We start from the raw sequence: 19,364 nt of genomic DNA, 5'->3' as shown, positions 1-19,364 counted from the left end.
ATACCTAACATTTGAAGCGTTTTTTACATAAAAATGGATAATTCACGTTTTTCATTATCAGTTATGGATGGCACGATGTCTGGTCGTTTTAAATCCTTCATATCTTAAAGGTCACTCGGCTTAGAAACGCGTCGCACTTTTTTTTCTAATAACAGTTTTTGCTTTACCTTTAAAATACCATGTAATTGCATTTAAAACTAACGTTGCAATCGTGCGGTTGATTAGATTAGGTATAAATAAAATACATGCCTTCAGTAATACAAGTTTATTCTCGCATCATCAAACAAAAATCGTCTAAATACATTCAAAGTATAATTCACATACGATCCAATTTTAGGCCTCCAATGGTTAGTCTTCGAGTTAGGCCATGACTAACGAAAATGGACACGTCAAAAATGATTTAAAAAATTAAACAACCAATTGTAAAACAAAATACAATAAATACTTACAAAATAACTCAGAAATTACAAATTCTTAATACAATAATAAAATTAAATCATCGATTCTAATGTAAAATATACATTATAATATTCTATACAATCATAATTATATCAACAGTTAAGTGTTATGCAAAAAGTGCAATCGAAATGTTGGTTTATTTATTAATTTTATTTCCTAAATAGCTACGGGACACGCGATTTTAGCCTTTATTGTGAACCCTTTTATTATGCAGCAATTAATTTCTAGTTTTGGTGTGATAAGGGCTATAATCGCGTATATCAGGCCAGGGTTTGAAGAGCTGGTAGCCTTCAGAGAATTAACAAAATAAGGCTTATCTTTGTGCTTCTGAGGGCTCTGCGATGTTCTGCGAACGTTAGCTATCCAACCCCTGGCCTGCCAGTCCGCTCGGATAGATTGGCCATGGAAGCGAATTGGTCAAAAATTACATAATTACCGTTGTCATTAGCTTCTATGGTCTATTTATGACTACGATTTATAAAACTACCTCTATTTAGTCGCCGTTTGTATATTTGTAGCTGTTTACAATTAGCCCGCTCATTATCGTGTCATTGCAATAAAGAAGGTCAAGACAAAATAGATTAAAGCAGAACTAAGTGTTACTAGAAGTATCTACAAGTTATACTAAAAAGAAAAATAAATAAATGAGAATTCCTTTCTACATTAAGCCTTCTTTATTGCATGACACAGCAAATAATGTCTTAACAAGCTGGTAACGAAATATCTTTGATTATAAAAATTGGTAGAAATATCTATGAAAGCTAATTGAGTATAAAATTATATTGCTCCAGAGCTCCGTGGCTAGACTAGACGAATATTAAAATGTAAGCTTATTACTTTGGTGGGCTATTCTGCGTACTAAGTTACTTTGTGATTGGGGCCCTGTATCCGTTGTGATGTCACTAAGTCTGTACTACTCCCTACAGCATGTTTTATAATATTTCACGCGAATATATACACGGAACCCTGAATAAATAGTTGCCAAAAATATACAAAATATACCCTATGTATATTAAAATAGTGTAGTAAAATGCCCACAAAATGTATCTACATTTGCTTTACGTTATTTTTAGTTTAGCGTAAACCGACCAAAATGATAAAAATTACAGTTACAATTATAAATAAAAAAAAATGTTCCGTTAGAACGCTCTACTAAAAATAATGTAGTGTAACTGAAAATAGTATTAATAGTATTACTGAATTAATTTAGAAAAAAGGGGGTTTTTAATGCATTTAGACAAACCTTTTAGTCATTCAAGGTGACTGCCACTATTGCTCACTAAATATTCATCTTGTTTTGATCTAGGAGTCAAAAATCGTACTGGCGATGGCAAAAGTTTCCTTTTTTTTTCTTACACTTCTTTTTCAAAATTATTATGTTTATTTATTATTTAGTGAACACTAGTGCAAGCCAGCTTTCACAAGCTTAAAAATACAATCATAAAATATTAAGTTTAAATCTTACAAAAGAGTAAAAAAAAGTTTTTTTGCAAAGGTACTGAGTTCCATAGATCAACTTAAACAAATACAATTATTATAACGCGCTTAGATTCGTTGAGGATCTTAAATATAATATCAGTCCATTAGTTGTTATCACACAGACATGCGATTTATCAATGACGACATTTTGATTATGGTTTCATGGGAGAAAATAATAATGTAATTGAAGCTGATTTATTGGAAATATTTTGGTATTTATATGGCTTTTGAGTTACTGTCTTGGTTATATATTTTTATATTTCAATATTAAAGGTTCCGTTGTATGCCTTAAGACAGTATAATGTGTTCATGTAAGCCTGTATTTTGGTATTAAGAGTCAATTGCCTTGTGATAATTAACTATGGACAGTGATGTCCACAGTATCTATAAAATGTACAATATCGATATCGAATAATGAAATCTCAAATTCAACGTGATTTCTGTTCTCTTCTTATGGTCCCAAGTTATGGGGACCTAGACAAATTTTTAGACATTACCAAAACATTTCTATTAAATCAGTAAAAAATAAAATTCAGAACATAAAGATTCAAGCTCATTGGCACTATGTCGAATATGATTTAGGTACTCAATGACCAAGTTATATAAAAAAAAAGTATAATGTAAATAAGTAAAGGCAGTCTAGATAATATTATGTCGTTTCTATGTATATTGAGATTCACACTCCCGCGCGAGGCTTCATACTTTTTAATTATAAGATGAGGTTACACTTGCGTTTTATTACAAAGTACGTAGACATAAATGTAGACACTATTAGGCCAGTGTTACCGTCATGACGGCTTCTTTTTCTCGAAAAGTTGCAGAGAGTTATAACTAAATAAAGGATATATTATTTTTTGCCAGTTATTAAATGTTGAGATTATCAAGAGACAGATTATATTAGGTATATGAAAAATTGTTCTGACGTTTAAAACCATATTTTTGTATACTTTTCAGTTTTCGTATCTTTTTATATATGTTGTATCAGTATATTTCTTCCTTCGTAAACGCAAGTGTAACCACATCTGAACATCAGTCGATTGTAAGACAGATCTATTCGAACTAGCAGTTAGTACAAAACTTTACTATATGGACTTCGATCTAACTTGTACAGGGTTCGATAAATTTTGAAACTTTCATTAATTGGTGATTTATTAGGGAACATCAAAATGTAAAAGCTGTTTGGTTAATAAAAAGGGTTTTCTCTCAGTAACACCTCCAGAATTAAGTATGTCAAATATTTAAGTTCTCTACTAAATCAGTACTGAAATGAAGTCAAATATTCAAATAATTCTGAAAGATCAAGTCCAGGGAGTCCTGAATAACTATTTAAAAATTGGTGACCAGTTACAACACTATCGTTTATTGCACCCTGTACATACATAACAACTATGTATAAAATTGGCATTTAGACCGCGTATAAACAACACATTCATACGAACCACACATCTGTACATACATCAAGCCGAATTCACTAAACGGAGCGACCGTTAAATTATAATTATTACGCTGAAAAAATAAATTATAAACTATTCTTTAAATCTATATTTAAAAAGCCAATTAAAATAGGCTGAATCGTTCGCTACAAAATATGAGGTATATTATTATTTCGTTTATTTCCCATCGTCTTATATTTGGTGGAATGCTGTAACTTTCTGTTTGCGGGCCTTCTCTATCCTTTAGTTAACGACGCGACGGCTTTCAGAATTTTGAAGCACATTTTTTCTTAACAAAAGAAAATCACTAAACTTCATTTTTCGGTACACTTTATCGCAATCGGTAGGCAAGTTAAGTCTCATTGACTTTAAAAGCAAAACTGCAGTTCTGTACATTTTACAACAAATTATTCGGCAAACTTACCAACACTTCTTAAAAAAAAAACTTCAAAAATTCGACTCCCAAATTCTAAAAAACCGCCACAACACATCCCTAAAAATCACATTCACTTAGTCAATTCACTCACAATCACGCGACTCCGCTGTCTTGCGTGTGACTTCTCTTTTTCTCACTCCTATGATGATCAGGCGTCGACTTCAGTATATCTGGCTGTCCATGGGACAGGACTCTCGCTTCCACATGCTGGTTGAACGTCGAAGTATGGGAGCTTAAGGTTAGAGTGGCGTTTCTGTCGGAGTTGAGAGTCATGGTGGTGGCGTGTGAGTTGAGGGTGTTGTGGCCCGTGGCGTGGACGTGGTGCACGTGTGGCAGAGTGGAGGGCGACGAGTGGGGGAGTGTGGCGGGCTTGCGCAGCGAGCGGTGCGAGCCGTGCCGCGTGAGGGAGTTCATCTGAGGCGTGCCTGTGCCAGCGCTACGGAGTAAGGCGTTCTTGTAGTCTGCTATTAGATGGGTTAGCTCGGCCATCTGAAACAAAAATTTGTGTTATTTAGAGCGTTCTAAAAAATCAAACGGGTCATTTCTGAGAAATTTGAGTTGGGCAATCAAATTATGTAGAACGTAACAGAATAAAGCTATAGAAGAAATAAGTAACCAAATGATATTGAAAATATGTACTAGGAGAATTTAAAGTAGCATTTAAGTTAGGAATTATGTAACTTACTTTAGGCTTATTGAGACTAATCAACATCTTATGCACCGGACTCGCTGCGTCTTCTGCGTCGATCAACATCATCAAGTCATCCTAAAAAACAACCATTCATTTCAAAATCAATTTTCAAAATTTATTAGATAATAGTTAATTAACAGTATTAATAGGGAATCAAAATTCAATCAATTTACAAAAAAAAACCATCATAATTAATCGAAATTAGCAAAAAAATCACGTTTGTTGTATGGGAGCCCCCCAAAATATTTATTTTATCCTAGTTTTTAGTATTGGTTATAGCGGCAACAGAAATACATCATCTGTGAATTTCAACTCTCTAACTATCACGGTTCCTGAGATACAGCCTGGTGACAGACGGACGGACAGAGGAGCGAAAACAATAGGATCCCGTTTTACCCTTTGGGTACGGAACCCTAAAAACTAATATTTTTACCTGTAATCCACCAAACAGCCCTATAGAGCTGAGCGCGTACCGGCCGATGACGGACATCGACGCTAGCTCTAGCACCGTCACTCCCTCTTCTGATACTGCTAGCCATACCATTGATAAGTCGGGCTGTTTTATCTGCAATATTTAGGTAAAACGTGAGTAATTTTCATTCAATTTAGGTTAACATGATAGTACAATATAGTAGCAGATAAGGGTGTTTTCAGAGGTACGTAAGGGTATGTAAGTACATTTAGAAAGATAACGTAGGAGAGTGTATAGAAGCTAAGGGGAAGTAAACAAAGGAGTTCGAATGATAACTCATAAAGGAGTATATGGTGAAGAAATAGATTAGAGAGTATGTTGGAATAGTACATAAGGAACGATATGGGAAGAGTACATAGGGAATTAAGGTCGTATATAGGGTTGGCCCACAAGGAAGTTTTTATAGGTGTAGGATAACCTCCTTAAGGGAGTTTATAAGAAAGTATACCTATGTATAAGGGAAGTACGCACATCTTAATCATTTGTATCATCATTTGTTTTCGTCTGTATTAAGTAGATTCCAGAAAAGACTATAAAATATGCTCACCCTAGCTTGGAACAGTGTAGCACCAAAGAAAGGCCACTTCCTGGTACAGTTGAGGTAGATCCGCACACAGTCCGCCGTACTGCGGCCCTTTAACGCTACCCACTTCGAACGGAGCTTCTCTTCTACATCCCTGTAGGAACAAAATACATAATTTTATGAAACAGGTCATTCTTGGTACTTAGCAGTTTCTTTAATTACCTATGAAAAGAGTTTCCCACATTGAAAAAAACACCATAAAAAGGCTTTTTTTTTAATTCTAAAATTGTTCTGAATATAAATAATTAAAAACTGTCATTAGAGACCTTATTTTAGAACATTAAAAATGTAGACGTTAGACCTTATGCCACATTTTTGGCCAGTTTTACCGGTAGAATCTCCGATAGCCTATTAGGAACTTATCAGACAGATGATAACTTTTGGTTTCTAAAGGTTACAGATAGCAATTATTTCTGTCAGATAGCGTTAACTGTCAATATCTAATTGTCAGTTTATCGGTAACCAGTGAAACCGGGCCTCAAGCTTAGTATTTATACAATTTTGTTTGTGTACACACTTACCTAAGTTCATCATTACTAAGGCCGGCCCTATACCTATAGGGGTAGAACCGATGCGCGAGCGGCTGGTTGTGCTGCGAGTTGACGGCGGAGTAGTCGCCCATGTCTAGCTGCGCCATTAGGGCTCCTAGTTCCGCCGCTAACTCCCGGGTTACGGGGAAACGGCCGGCTACCACTGTGAATAAAATATATATTTGAATTACTATTATCATTAAATACGATAGTAGTATACAGATAGTATTAATATCTAGGATCTAATTACTTTACTATAGTTTGTATGAAGAACTTTGTTAGATTACAAAATATTAACAATGAGAATGTTTACTCAAACCAAAAATAGAAAATTATAGTAGTCATTTTTTTAGATAATTATGTCATAATTAGGTACAAAACAAAATGTAAAAAACGAAAAAGTATCCATATTTCTATTACAATGAATTAAAACAACATATCATAAAAAATAAAATTCCCAAAATAATGGAAAATGGCAAGGATAAAGAATGAAGTACAGACTGGAGTCGAGCTAATCTGTATAATTTTTCCCAATCAATATTGAACCTTATATTTTAGATATAAAGTTGAAAATCTATTAGTGTTTGAAAGATTGTAGTAGCTTGACGGGCTGGCTTCTGTACAGATTAAGTGCCACTAAAAACCCTAAAAATAGGAAATTGCCAGAACTAACAGGAACATGAATAAAATAATTACCTTGTTGATTAACTTGATAACATAACAACAGTCGTTCCTTATCCGTCTCAGTTCTAATGGAGTTCTTGAAGTAAAGCCTATTTCTGTACGTGAGGCGGATGACACGAGAGTTCTCGAACTTTCCTGAACCCTTCTCTCGAAGTGCCGTCTCCCATTTTGATATTACGTCGCATAGCTAGAAATGGAAAAATAGGAAAATTAAGTATCATCAAGCTCGAAATAATAAAATAGGTTTGCTGTACTAGGATTGGATAAATGTACCAAAAAATATGGATTCCAATTTGCTACTACAAAATCAAACAAGACACAACAGGTAATGCTAATAAATTATAGTCACCTAATAAACATTTTTATTAGTTTTTTTTCCCTTTAATATTAAGAGTTGCTTTAATCAAATATGCAAACATGGAAAGAAGTTGTTCTAAGTTAAAACCTATGAACACGTATTCCTGTATTTATATGTAAACTAGCTTTTGCCCGCGGCTTCGCTCCCGTCAACTGACTTCTCTACTTTACCCTATTTTTTTTTCATAAGAACCTTCTCCTGACAATAACAAACACAAAAAAAAAGAATTAGCCAAATTGGTCCAGGCGTTGTTGAGTTATGCGCTTACCAACACATTTTGCGATTCATTTTTATATTATAGATTAATGGTGCAAATTATTATGCGCGTTCATTAATGAGTTTTTTTATGACCTGTTTAATCCTACTTTCAACTTTCAGTAACCCTATTAATATTTATGATCCATTCAAAATGCTCTTACCTTCTTATCAGGTTTGATATGATGTTCTAGATCCTTCTCGATAGGATCGTCGCTGAAGAGCGCGAAGCCCGACGCCGCTGATTCCCGACACCCGAGCTCTGTACTTAACGTCGATAGGAACTCTTCCACAGTTGTTGAACCGTCGAAACTTATTACCTGGGAACATACGATATTTATTAAGTTTTGAAGTGAAAGATTACAATATTACAGCGATCAATAAAAAAGGATATAAGACAAATATTGGCATGCCTTTGGAATGAAGTTCTAAAATGAAGATATGCAGCATGGAGGGATTAGAAGGGAATACATTTACACTTATTTCCACCAGTGGTTTTACCCGTTTTACTTATATATAGAGGCCTTCTTCTTTCTATATGTTATCTAAACTTTGTGTCATGTTTTCACATGACATGTTTTTAAGTCGAGTTTTTCCTGAGATAAGCTTACAGACAAACTATTCAACTTTTTAATTATAATGTTAAAAAAATGATATAATTTTGTATTGACTTTATAACTTCATTCTTCTTGCGAGTTATAAGTTTCGGGTTATATAAATTACAATTACATACCTGATAAGTATTATTGAGCATATGCACAGGTATGGCGTGAGGCAGACAGTGGTGGTATGGGTTCTTCAGGAGTATGGAGAGCACTTCCATACGTGACGGTTTGTCTTCCCGTCCACCGTTGCGGATAGTTCGCTCTAGTGCGCGCGAACAGTACGCTGCGTATTTACCGCATTCCGTTCTGCGAGAGAAAATGTAGGATTTATATTACCAATAAAAATAATTTATGAACTGTAGGGATTTCAACACATTGCTCCTAAAAGCAAGTTCTTTATGCTGTTACACAGCTGACAAGTTTATATAAAAATTTGTAATGGAATAATTATGCTAAACTACTTCTAGAAGAATACATTTTTGGCGCAAATCTTGTTATTTTTGGTTCTTTATTTAAAAGTCATTATTTTTTTATTTTTCTAAGAATTAAATAATTCTTACATAAAATCAATACTCACTTAGTATCAGCATGCCTGCTCAAATGCAGCTTCAGATACCAAAGCAGTCTATTATTCTTAGGCACAAACAGACTGACAGCTAAGGCCAACAACTGCCATCCTTGTACAAAACTGTAGGTCGGCGGGTTACTCTTACAATCGACGGATAACAACGGCGCCTGGAAACATTCCTTGGATGGTAGAAATAGATAAAAAAATATGTTAAAATTAGCGTTCATTTCGCTAATGATGCAGTCATATGTGACTCATGTCCAGTAAGTTTTTCAAGATGATTAAACTCCATACGCCTTCCAAATTCTGTGAATTCTTAATAAAACATGGTTTGTAAAATTTTGAGTCTTAATTCAGGTTCCTAATAATGTTACTGTCTATGAGTCCATCTGACTGCATATTTTTGTATGACTTTAAATATTAAGACCTGTTCAGATTTATTCTATATTATAACGCTGTTGTATAGTCCACATTAGTGAATAAAAAAATTACACTCCCAATTGTTTTTCGATGCTGAATAAATTTTTACATTATTTTGCTTTTCTCATATGGTTAGCTAAAAGACAAATACGGGACAAATACTTCTACATATTGTGACAATTATTACTGGCTTCTGGAATCTTCTAATGGTCACGATCGATAATTTGTTTAGATAGGTACTCGTTGTGATAAGCAACATATATCAACGCAGGTTAGTTCGACATACACAGATAGTGCTCCCTACACATACAACATTATACAAAGGGAATATAGGTACTACTTTTGGGTCTTTCTCCAATAAAGTAGGTAGATATTATCACCCGCACTACCGACTGGGTAACAAAAAGTAAATGAGGGACCATACTAGATTACTTACAAAATCTGTTCTCGTGGAAATACAACAGAAAATTGTCCTCATCATCTGCCCTAATTATGTTAAGATTACAATCTAAAACCGAATGCAGCTAAATACCAGTGTTTTACAAAGAGGACTGTCTATCTGTCCTCTTCAACCCAGTGACTTGAGCTATTGGATTGCCGAGGTAACTGGTAAGACTACACTAGATTTTTTCATATTTGACAGAAACTATATGTCGCTACTGCTCCTGTCGATCCTACCGAACGACCTTTATCTTGTTATTTCAAAAGTCTCAAGTTTGTCTAACTGAGGCTACGTTAACCGCCCTTTTGGATCCCCTAAATATCTCTACAGTTTCCTACTACTTTTAGAGCACATTCCTACAACGTTTACCTGTATCGAGCTAGGCGAGCCGGCGCTGGGCGGTACGTCGCTCTTGTTGTCGCCGCCGACAGACGCCGCGCCCGTGTCGCACGTGAACAGCGATTGAGTCGCGCACAGTAGCAGTTGCTGAACAAATGAAATGTTGGCGGTACGGTGGGACTGACACATACATGTGTTTTGGACTTTCGTTTCAAGGGGTGCTTTGTGAATATAGGTCTGGTTGTGTGCTTTTGAGATAGATATATGTTTAGGTTTGAGTTTTGAGAGGGTAATTGAACTTTTAGGGGTAGTAAGACTACTAAGTGGTCCTTAGTTAGGTTTGGATGAGTGTGTACTTAGTGTGAAAGTGTGCTTAAGATAAGGGACCAAAATTACTGGTATTCTATAAGATATTATAGGTAATTTGTGTCTATTTGTCTGTGTTATTAACATAGGTTGTTCTTATAATATATAAATAGAATATTACATACATATTGGTAAGCGTTAATAAATAACCGAAACCTAAGCATTGCTGTGAATGCTTCTATTAGAGCCCGATAACCCCTTTAGCATGATGAGTGTCTTAGTAATGAGATAGGACATAATAATCTTAACCCCAGCATCTGATGCGTGATACTTCTATTTTACAGCGGCTCTCCGCCAGCGGTTTCTCATTTCTCGAGTGAAGAGGAAGAGAAACAGATCTCTATATTATAAGTATTTTCCAAGTTTTATTAAAAACCTTTGAGCCGTTTGTTTGTGAAGAAGTAACAAACATTCTCACTAAGTTTAGTCTTAATAATATTAGTGTGATGATGGTTCCATTCCCAGACGAGAAAATTCAAAGTTATACAGTTTTATGTTTTAGAAGCCTGAGGGCTGGCTTCGTTGGCTATGTTACATTACACCCCACGAGTAGTTAGATTTTATCTGAATATTTTTATAACGCCAATAATCCCTTTGTCATAAAGAATCATCAGATAATTATTTTTAAAGTTATCAGAGGGATAATACGCGATATCCTGTGGTTAATAAAATTATGTGCATCTTCATTTTCTAAAAGATTTTTTGCTGAAATTCTCCAATTGAGTATTCGTTGTATAAAATAATTTAATTAAAATATAGTATTTTACACTTTTATATTTTTTTGCTATTTAGAATTAGTGCTAGTGCAAAATGCCAATGTGTTGTGCCTTTATATACCAATTTCCCAAATAAGAGTAATTCTATTTTAGTGCAGTGTTCTCTGCTGTCCTATATATACAGTAGAGTAGTTTGTGATTCAATGTACAGTGTGTTTTAAACTAATGATAATGGATTGTATAATATATTTCTTTATTTGTAAAATTTTGTAACATTTCTCATCATACACCACTATTGTTATAATATTTGATACCTTCGTAGAAAAGACTGAATTTGTTAATGGAAATTAGATAACATTTCAAAATATAATTTCTACGATACAATCTAAAGTACAGCAAATTTCGTTAGTATTCACAGATGATAAATGATTTGATTAAGTAACATCGAATTATCCAGTTACGAATACTATTAGGTAGTAATGGTTAGCAAACAATATGAGAACATATTACACAATCCCATCATCAGAACTTAATCCTACTTACTCCTATATACTCACCAAAATCTAAACATATATTGTATATAAAATATTATAATTATAATAAATATAATATATGGTCTATAGGTAACAGTCTAAAAACTTGCAACATCAACCTTTCATTACAAAGGAGATCGAACAGTGCGAAGGAACACTAGCTATGATAGATTATGAACGATAGATAAACGAAATAAAATAACATTCCCTAAGTCTATAGGGGAAAGGGGACAAACATTCTCGGATGAAAAAAAAACGAAAATCGGGGAAAAAATTTACACCAACATTCCATTTGAAATTTTTGCAACGTAATACTTTTTTGTGTTATGGCAACATCGTTTGACATTTCAAAATGCGAACGCGTATTTTGTTTCCTTTTTGGAACATGTTGCCAGAACTGAGGACGGATCAAATTGGAATAAAAACTCTTTGTTTGATTCCATGTCGTTAAATTTTGTCGCATATGCTTGGGCATATGTTAGCATATATTCCGTAGAAGCCAATGAATAAATGGTATTCACAATACACAATTCCAAATTGATCAACCACATGACGAAGCTTTATAAACAGCGACACACAAAGCGTACTATAACAATAATGGTTTGTTAGTGTATATTTACAGATTTCAAAGCAAATAAAATAGATTAGATTTTAAAGCTGTAGTATAAATGATACATATTGTGTTCTTTTCCATGAAGTTTGACTTTTTTCTACATGTGCTTTGCTTGTATATTGCAATATAATTATTTACATAGGTGCAATACCAATTTATTTTGTTTAAAAATAACTTTTGTTTGACGAAGTATAATTCCTTAAAGTTTATTAAGTGTAATTAGCACACGTGCACATCAAATAACTAAAAAAAAAAAACAGAGCACAATATTCTAGAAAGTTCTACAGTCACTATGCAAGAGAAACATCTTAAACACTGATGTATACAACCGATGAGTATGTATAATTATGTATAAATTGTATGTAAATGATGATTACATATGAGAAAAGCATCGAAGCGATCGCCCGTAAGCTAAGCCGTTGCGAGTATATAGCGGTATAATTTGTACCTTACACTTTTGTTAATAAATATAAGTAATTGGAACTCATTTTGGCAACCTAGAGAACGAACTTATACATTTGGGTGTATTTTTATCATATTTTTTTGTTTCAAAACAGCTTCATTTTTGTGAAAAAAAAAACGACTATATATTCAACTTCTCAGTGTCAAAATAAATTCCAACAACTTTGATTTTAAATAGACGAATATTACGTTTTTCGGACATGGCTTTAACTGTCTTGGAACACCTAAAACCATGCTTATATCCGTATAGACCCGTAAAAGCTGTCCAGTATGACATGGAAAGCATTTTAGGTAAAAATATAAGAAGACTCTTTCATGAAACTATTTAATAGCAAAAAGGTGTAATAAAAACTAAAAAACGTCTTGACAGATATTTTGAGCACAAAGTTTTTTAATGCTTTGTTTTTGTTACACCTTTTTAAAGAAATGAGAACAACAAATTAAAGTTTGTATTCAATCTATGCATTAAAAAATTGTGGAGTATATTAGACCTTATTCCAACCACGGTAAAGTTCTAAATCCAAATAACAATTGTTGTTCTCATAAATGTGAATATAGACGAGCAATTTTATAGTCGTTGTAGTAAACCCACCGTTATGGACGATGTTTGGTCTGCAGTTTGACGTACTTATACCTAAATAATATTAAAAACAGATAATTATAATCATTTCAAATTAGATACGGAAAATAATCATTACTTGACCTTGTAAAAAAATAATATACGCTTCATCCAAAATGGTGTTTATGATTTCAGAGATTTAAGTAAATCGGGCAATATCTAATTATGAAATTTTGATAATAGACAGTGACGATAATTTCTTCAACTTTGACCTTCACTAGTACAAGTCGATAGATTTCAATTAAAATCTTATGTACGTCTATCTACATGTAATTGTAAACTAAGTCTATGTCATTTTGATGATTTATCTCTATCTAATAGAATATTCAATTTAAGTACATAATTCATTTTATCCTTGAACGCTGATGATATTTATTTAGATTTATTAAGGTTTATTTTTTACAAATAATTTAACTATTTCCATCTATTTGATTGGTGTTATTTGACGTTTACGGAAGTCAATAAAATAAAGATACTGAAACGAAAACGTGACGTCACAGTACATATGACGTATGAGACAAATTTAAACAACGAAGGTGACAAAATGGCCTCCAAAACGGCCATCATATTGTATCGTTCGGCCGCGAAAATAATCCTCACCTTGGATTGTGACCTCGACCATGATAATGATAATCGCGACACTGAAATCAGCGAATGACTTTGAAAATGATAAAATTTACCTTGAAGTAACCTCGGCCGTCAAATACTAAAATGACCGCCAAATAGCACATATTCATTGCCAAAATCTGACCTTGACCTTGAACGGTAATTTGGCCTTCCTTGCATATTTTCGTATCATTGGTTCATGAATATGCCCTTGATTTTAGCGGCCGAATTGTTACGATAATAATGTGTAATCTTTAAGGAAGTGTGAAGTTTTATTTATGTAATTTAGAGTGTATGTAAAGATTGTTAATTATCAAATAAATTACACGATAGTAAAAATATTATACTAGGCACATTTTAGTACAGAAAAAAAGAGTTTATTATGATGAAGTATATGTTAATTATTTCCATTTCATTTTACTCATGGGACCCGAAGTTTTAAGTTAAAACTAAGTAAGTAACATTTCCGTGAATATTTTAAAATTGCCCGATAGAGATAGGTATCAAAAAAACTGTTAATCATGATGGAATCTTCGCTAATTAATTTTTGAGTTTCAATTTCAAGTCATGTTATGTTCCCGACAAAAATATTTTCCAAACAATTTTTTGCTTCAAAAAACCGTCAAACCACAGACCAAACCATCCCCCAAACAAAAAAAAAAACACCTAAAAAAAATGGCGACTTACATTCTTAAGCTTGGCCGCTTTAAGCTGCGTGCGACGGGCGGGCGAGGCCGTTACCTGGACGCCGAGCTTGCTGGACGTGTGCGGGGCCGTCTGCCGAGCCAGCGCTGCCAGCAGTTCCGCCTGGAGTTCCCCGACCTCCAGGCACTGCGCCAACGCGTTCTGGGCTAGCACCACGTGGTAGTCGATGCCGGCTTGTTCGACGGCTACTGACATGAATAGTTGTACGCACTGCGGAATGAAAATTAAAGTGTAAAGTGAAGTGAAGAGCTCGTGGTTTAGACCTCCCCTACATTAGGCGCACGGATTCCTCGGGCGTATGAAGTTGGCGACGTCGCACTTATAATGTGTGGCCACCCTAACAACTGACACCTTCTCCAAATTAAGCGATGCCATTCGAATATAGTCGCCTAATTAACTGACGCGCAAAATGACGTACATGAAACCGATCGATTACTAAGTTGCAGCAACATAAAAATTGTTGCTGAAATAAATGTAAACTCCCTCTACCGTACAGCAAAATGGCAAATATTTCCAAACATAACTCTCCCATAGTCATAATTTTAATGAAAATTTATCAGGCATAGTACACCTAATCACAAACCCGGTTGAACTACTTACCTTAAATAATTTTAAAGCTTCAGCCTGCAACGCCTCGGAGTTGAGTGACGTGAGCGGAGAAGTCAGGTTTTCTTTCGAGTATAGCAACGTCGGATGCCTCCATAGAACACAATCTGGAAATACAAAGTAATAATGTTTTAAATATTTAATAAATAATACATTTCTTCTTCTTGATCTATGTATTTATATAAAAGAAAGTCGTGTTAGGTAAACCTCTTATAACTCAAGAATAGCTGAACCGTTTAAGCTGAAAATTAGGGGGGAAACAGCTTGGACCTGGGACGCGGATGAAACCGCGGTGGAGGGCTATTACCTTTACTTATAAATTCATTGAATTCGTTGTAATTTTCTTGTTACACATGATTGTTTGGCAAAGTGGCCTTTACACAGTTACTATATCCCACATATAGTTTTAGCGTTCAAAGCAAGGCAGATAATATATTTTTCAAGACATATATCTTTTCTAATATGTTTTTACACGAAAAAGTTTATTCATACATTATTTTTTAAATTTTTGTAGTATGTTGTAGCGGTGCTACAACTGTCAACACCGCCATCTACACAGTCGCCGACGCAACTCTCAAACAACTATCCTGCATCGCACATGCAGTGTTCGCGCGCACATTAATACGCGTAGATCACCCCGACAACAACTGTCGGGCAGTAGCCCACCGGATAACAACACCTGTCCGGTCGGAGTATCCTCCCTTTAGTGCGAGGTATGATGAGCTTTACTCTCTGCTCTCATACCTCCACAATGTAATTACTTTGATGAAACTATTTTAACATAAATGTACTGACTAGGATCGCCATCAGTCTCCATGAGTTTCTGCACGAGCTGCTCGAAGTGCGTGCCCTGGCTCAGGCCGCCGCCGCTCACCACCGTCAGCTGGTACAGCCACGAGTCCTTGTCCGCCTTGCTCTCGAACAGGAGGTACGTCGGACCCTGGAAGGTAGAATGGTGGCACTAGTATTTATGTTTGTGGGGGGTATTTTATTTTGGAGGATATTTTTTGTGATATTGGGTAATTTTAAAAATTTTGGGACGTAAAAGATGGTTCGATAGTGAAATCATGAAAAAAATTTTTAAGAGCAAAGTTTCCTATTTATGAACATTTTGGAAATGGTACATTTTATTTTGATAGTAATACAGTTCAATATAATAGATGCTCATGCTTTTTGAGTTATAGACTTGAAAAGTGTTTTTTAACATGCATATTTCATCGATCTAGATATGTTTGTACCCTCGTACCTTAAATTACAATGAGCGCCTGAATTTTTTATTAACGTGTAAAAATGCATACCACTTCTTCATAATTTTTGTAGAAAGATCAAATTATCCTATAAAACATGCATCAGGTGTCAACATAACCTAATGTCCTACACATCTAATCTACATCAAATATTTGAGTGTATCACTGACCCCAGTTACCTGGTGTTGCGGGTAGATAGCCACAGTGAGGTGGTTGCGGGTGTCATCGTTCTTCTCTTCCGAGTCTGAGTCAGACACGTGTTCTACATCTTCTACTCGGGCATCACGCATGTTGATCTGACCGGTGGGGTTCTGTGGAAGATTGTGTATTTGAAAAACTAATATTTATAAATAATCGGGACTTAACGTTATATTATGTATAAAGGTAAGACGCATATGTTTGTAAATATATACAAATGGCGAAAGTTTATAAACCTTTATTGAAAACGAAAATACCAAATACCCCTTTTTTCGTGAGGATTTTTAAAATTGAAAAGGTTACATCAAAATTCGATGGTTGGTTGGTTTGTTTGTTGATTGTTTATTCGTTGGTTGGCTAAGAAAGAAGATAACTAATTTGGCTTAATTATACGTTTGACCAAACAATCGTGTACATAAACGAAAATCCGTAATATTCTACTTCCAATTGACAATGACAAACTTATCATTACAATGGCAATGTAAGAAAAACAAAGTTTTATGCCAAGGTTGGCATCAATATGAAATTACAAAATTGCCTTTCAAGTTCTCAAGTTACAAACTGCTTGAGAACTAAACCAAACTAATTAATTTTTCAGCTACTATGCACGTGCTGAAAAATATGTCTAACTAGGTTGTATGTTAGTGTGTTTTCAAGATTGTGCTAAAAATATCTTATTTATTCTCCATCTGCTCAACCATAAAAGCATAAAGAATATGTCCTACCAATTACATCTAAACCGGACTAGTAATTTCAACGTGAAAGCGTAACAACAATGACATCTTTAGGTAAGGACTCTATACCAACATATAAAGGGGAATGATTTGATTGTGTGATAAATGGAATAGGCTCCGAAACTACAGAACTGATTTGAATAATTCTTTCTCTATTAAGAAGCTACACTATCTGCGCTGAGCAAGGACTGTTTTATATGGGCACGGGAATAATTTCTCCTGAGACTCGAATGAAACCGTGGGAAACAGCTAGTATCTTTTATATATTTGATATCCTACCTGATCACCCGGCGACTTGAAGTACAGGAACATCTTCCCGATGAGAACACACCAGCTCTTCTTGGCGTGACCATTCTTGACCTTCGTGAGCCAACCCTGGATCGTAGGCTTGTTATCCTCTTTGCTTAACAGGAGTTTCGTTGCATTCCGCCTTTGGACATTCTGGAATAAGGATTTGATGGAGTTAGATAATTTTCGACTTTTAATTATTTATTTACTTCTACATATATTCAATAAAAAATCCTGTCTACAATCAAAATAAAGCGTATTGTGAGGACCCTAAGTTTTATTTTATTGCAAAGTCTGTGTTAAGATCGAATTTAAAAAGGGACTTTTTGTAGACAGAAATTATTTTTGAGTGGCGGAGATGGCAAGGATAGTTGCGGCAAAATTGAGTTTAGCAAGAACTGTATAAGTTTATTTATTTTTGCAATGCAATATAAAAAGGTTTTTTCAGAAACAAACACAATTATTTCTGTTTCTACCACCTCACAAAAAGATATGTAAATAAATACAGGGTTTTATAATGCAAGATGTTCGTAATTTTTAAGGCAAAATATATATTTATATATTTTCTTACTTCTATAATGGGAATACTTACATATCAGAAACGATTTAAACACACTAAAGTATTTGATATATTTTATATGTACTACAATTGGTGCACCTTAAATAAATAAAAAAGTACCTGTAAAACTCTAATCCAGTCTTCCATAGTGGCGATACTGTCAGCAGTAAGATAATAAGTCCTGCTGCCAGTGAAGATCTCGAAGGTGGCTGCTCCCTCATTCCTGGATATCTTGCAGGCTTCACCGAGACCTATCTGACCTTGAGGCTTGCGGTTCACCTCGGATTGGGATTTCCAGTAGGATAGTGTGCCGTTTTTGAGGACAAACCTAAGAAAAAATGGGAATTTTGTAAATGTTGATTAGTATTGTTACAGATTTTTTTACTTTATTTATGACTTTTCTAAAACACCATACTATGTACTGTAATTGAATTAAAAGATCGAAACAACGAACAAAAGACATGAAACTAACGCCAGTGAATCTTCAAAGCATTTCAATAATTACTGATGGGTTGTGGTTGTGTTATTGTATCATTACCAAAACAAAAACATTTAATTCCAAAGAGATTACAAAACATTCAGTTGAGGCACTTTACATACGGTGCCATTTAACCCATTAGTAGTATGTTGTTATACATGCGCAGATATTTCCGAGACGAAATTAATTTTCTATTGTCTGATAACTGCCGGCATACAAGAGGTTAAGTTTACAGCTATTCAACCAATTTTCATTTATTTCTTCTAAATTATTTTTTATCACTAACAATACATATTGTGTTTGATACATAACAGATGTAGGTACAACATCGTCAAATAATTCTAAACGTAGGTAAACATGATGAAGCAACAATAAGGCTGCGTTCAAACCAAACTGACATATTATGCATAACGTATAAATCGGTTAGACGTGAACGAAAAAGTAAACACTTATGGAAATACAATAAACTGAGAAACAATCGCTCACAGTCAGTTTTGTTAGAACACAGCCTAATAGAAAAAGAATGCCTTTAAAACATCCCAAATCCCCAAAAAAACATCTTTAACTTACCATCGTTTCCTCCAAGTCTTCAGCTTCCCCCCAAGCTTAGCTAGATGTCCACTCTTCTCCAAGGCGTCGTGTCGTCTCGGCGAGTCAGTAGTCGGCGGCGCGCGACACAGCGAGGCGAGCGACGGTGACGCCGTACTGTCGCACGACACCGCGTCCGGCGGGATCGCGTAGTCGTCCGACATGCCCGACTCGAACGACGTGTCTGGACGAATCATCGAATTCATTTATTTTTGCGAATATGGGTACATATACATGTAGATTTTATTTTATTTTACAAAAGGACCATTGACCATAGCCTACCATAAGGCTT

The 19,364-nt window shown here is 34.8% G+C and overlaps 1 protein-coding gene across 17 annotated transcripts in view; it reads right to left on the bottom strand.

The window, feature by feature from the left end:
* Positions 1–250: 250 nt before the first annotated feature.
* Positions 251–19,364, bottom strand: part of LOC110372116 (uncharacterized protein) — a 347,254-nt gene continuing 328,140 nt past the window's right edge. For 9 of the 17 annotated variants that reach the window (XM_064038468.1, XM_064038475.1, XM_064038469.1 and 6 more), the window contains 17 exons: positions 19,055–19,256; positions 18,127–18,334; positions 17,439–17,600; positions 16,398–16,538; positions 15,776–15,920; positions 14,975–15,087; positions 14,357–14,584; positions 9,785–9,901; positions 8,563–8,732; positions 8,114–8,291; positions 7,545–7,700; positions 6,780–6,954; positions 6,075–6,246; positions 5,518–5,647; positions 4,932–5,063; positions 4,493–4,573; positions 251–4,296 (listed from right to left, as the gene is read on the bottom strand). In XM_064038468.1, coding sequence (XP_063894538.1) covers positions 3,901–4,296; positions 4,493–4,573; positions 4,932–5,063; positions 5,518–5,647; positions 6,075–6,246; positions 6,780–6,954; positions 7,545–7,700; positions 8,114–8,291; positions 8,563–8,732; positions 9,785–9,901; positions 14,357–14,584; positions 14,975–15,087; positions 15,776–15,920; positions 16,398–16,538; positions 17,439–17,600; positions 18,127–18,334; positions 19,055–19,256 — 2,906 coding nt within the window. In that variant the 3' untranslated portion in view covers positions 251–3,900. The remainder of the gene's footprint in view (positions 4,297–4,492; positions 4,574–4,931; positions 5,064–5,517; positions 5,648–6,074; positions 6,247–6,779; positions 6,955–7,544; positions 7,701–8,113; positions 8,292–8,562; positions 8,733–9,784; positions 9,902–14,356; positions 14,585–14,974; positions 15,088–15,775; positions 15,921–16,397; positions 16,539–17,438; positions 17,601–18,126; positions 18,335–19,054; positions 19,257–19,364) is intronic. The other 8 variants (XM_064038470.1, XM_064038472.1, XM_064038474.1 and 5 more) reach the window with 8 other exon arrangements.

Source organism: Helicoverpa armigera, chromosome 16, assembly GCF_030705265.1.
Source record: "Helicoverpa armigera isolate CAAS_96S chromosome 16, ASM3070526v1, whole genome shotgun sequence".
Taxonomy (NCBI): Eukaryota; Metazoa; Arthropoda; class Insecta; order Lepidoptera; family Noctuidae; genus Helicoverpa; species Helicoverpa armigera.
The sequence above is the reverse complement of the archived record's forward strand: the minus strand, read 5'-3'. Positions and strand labels throughout refer to the sequence as shown.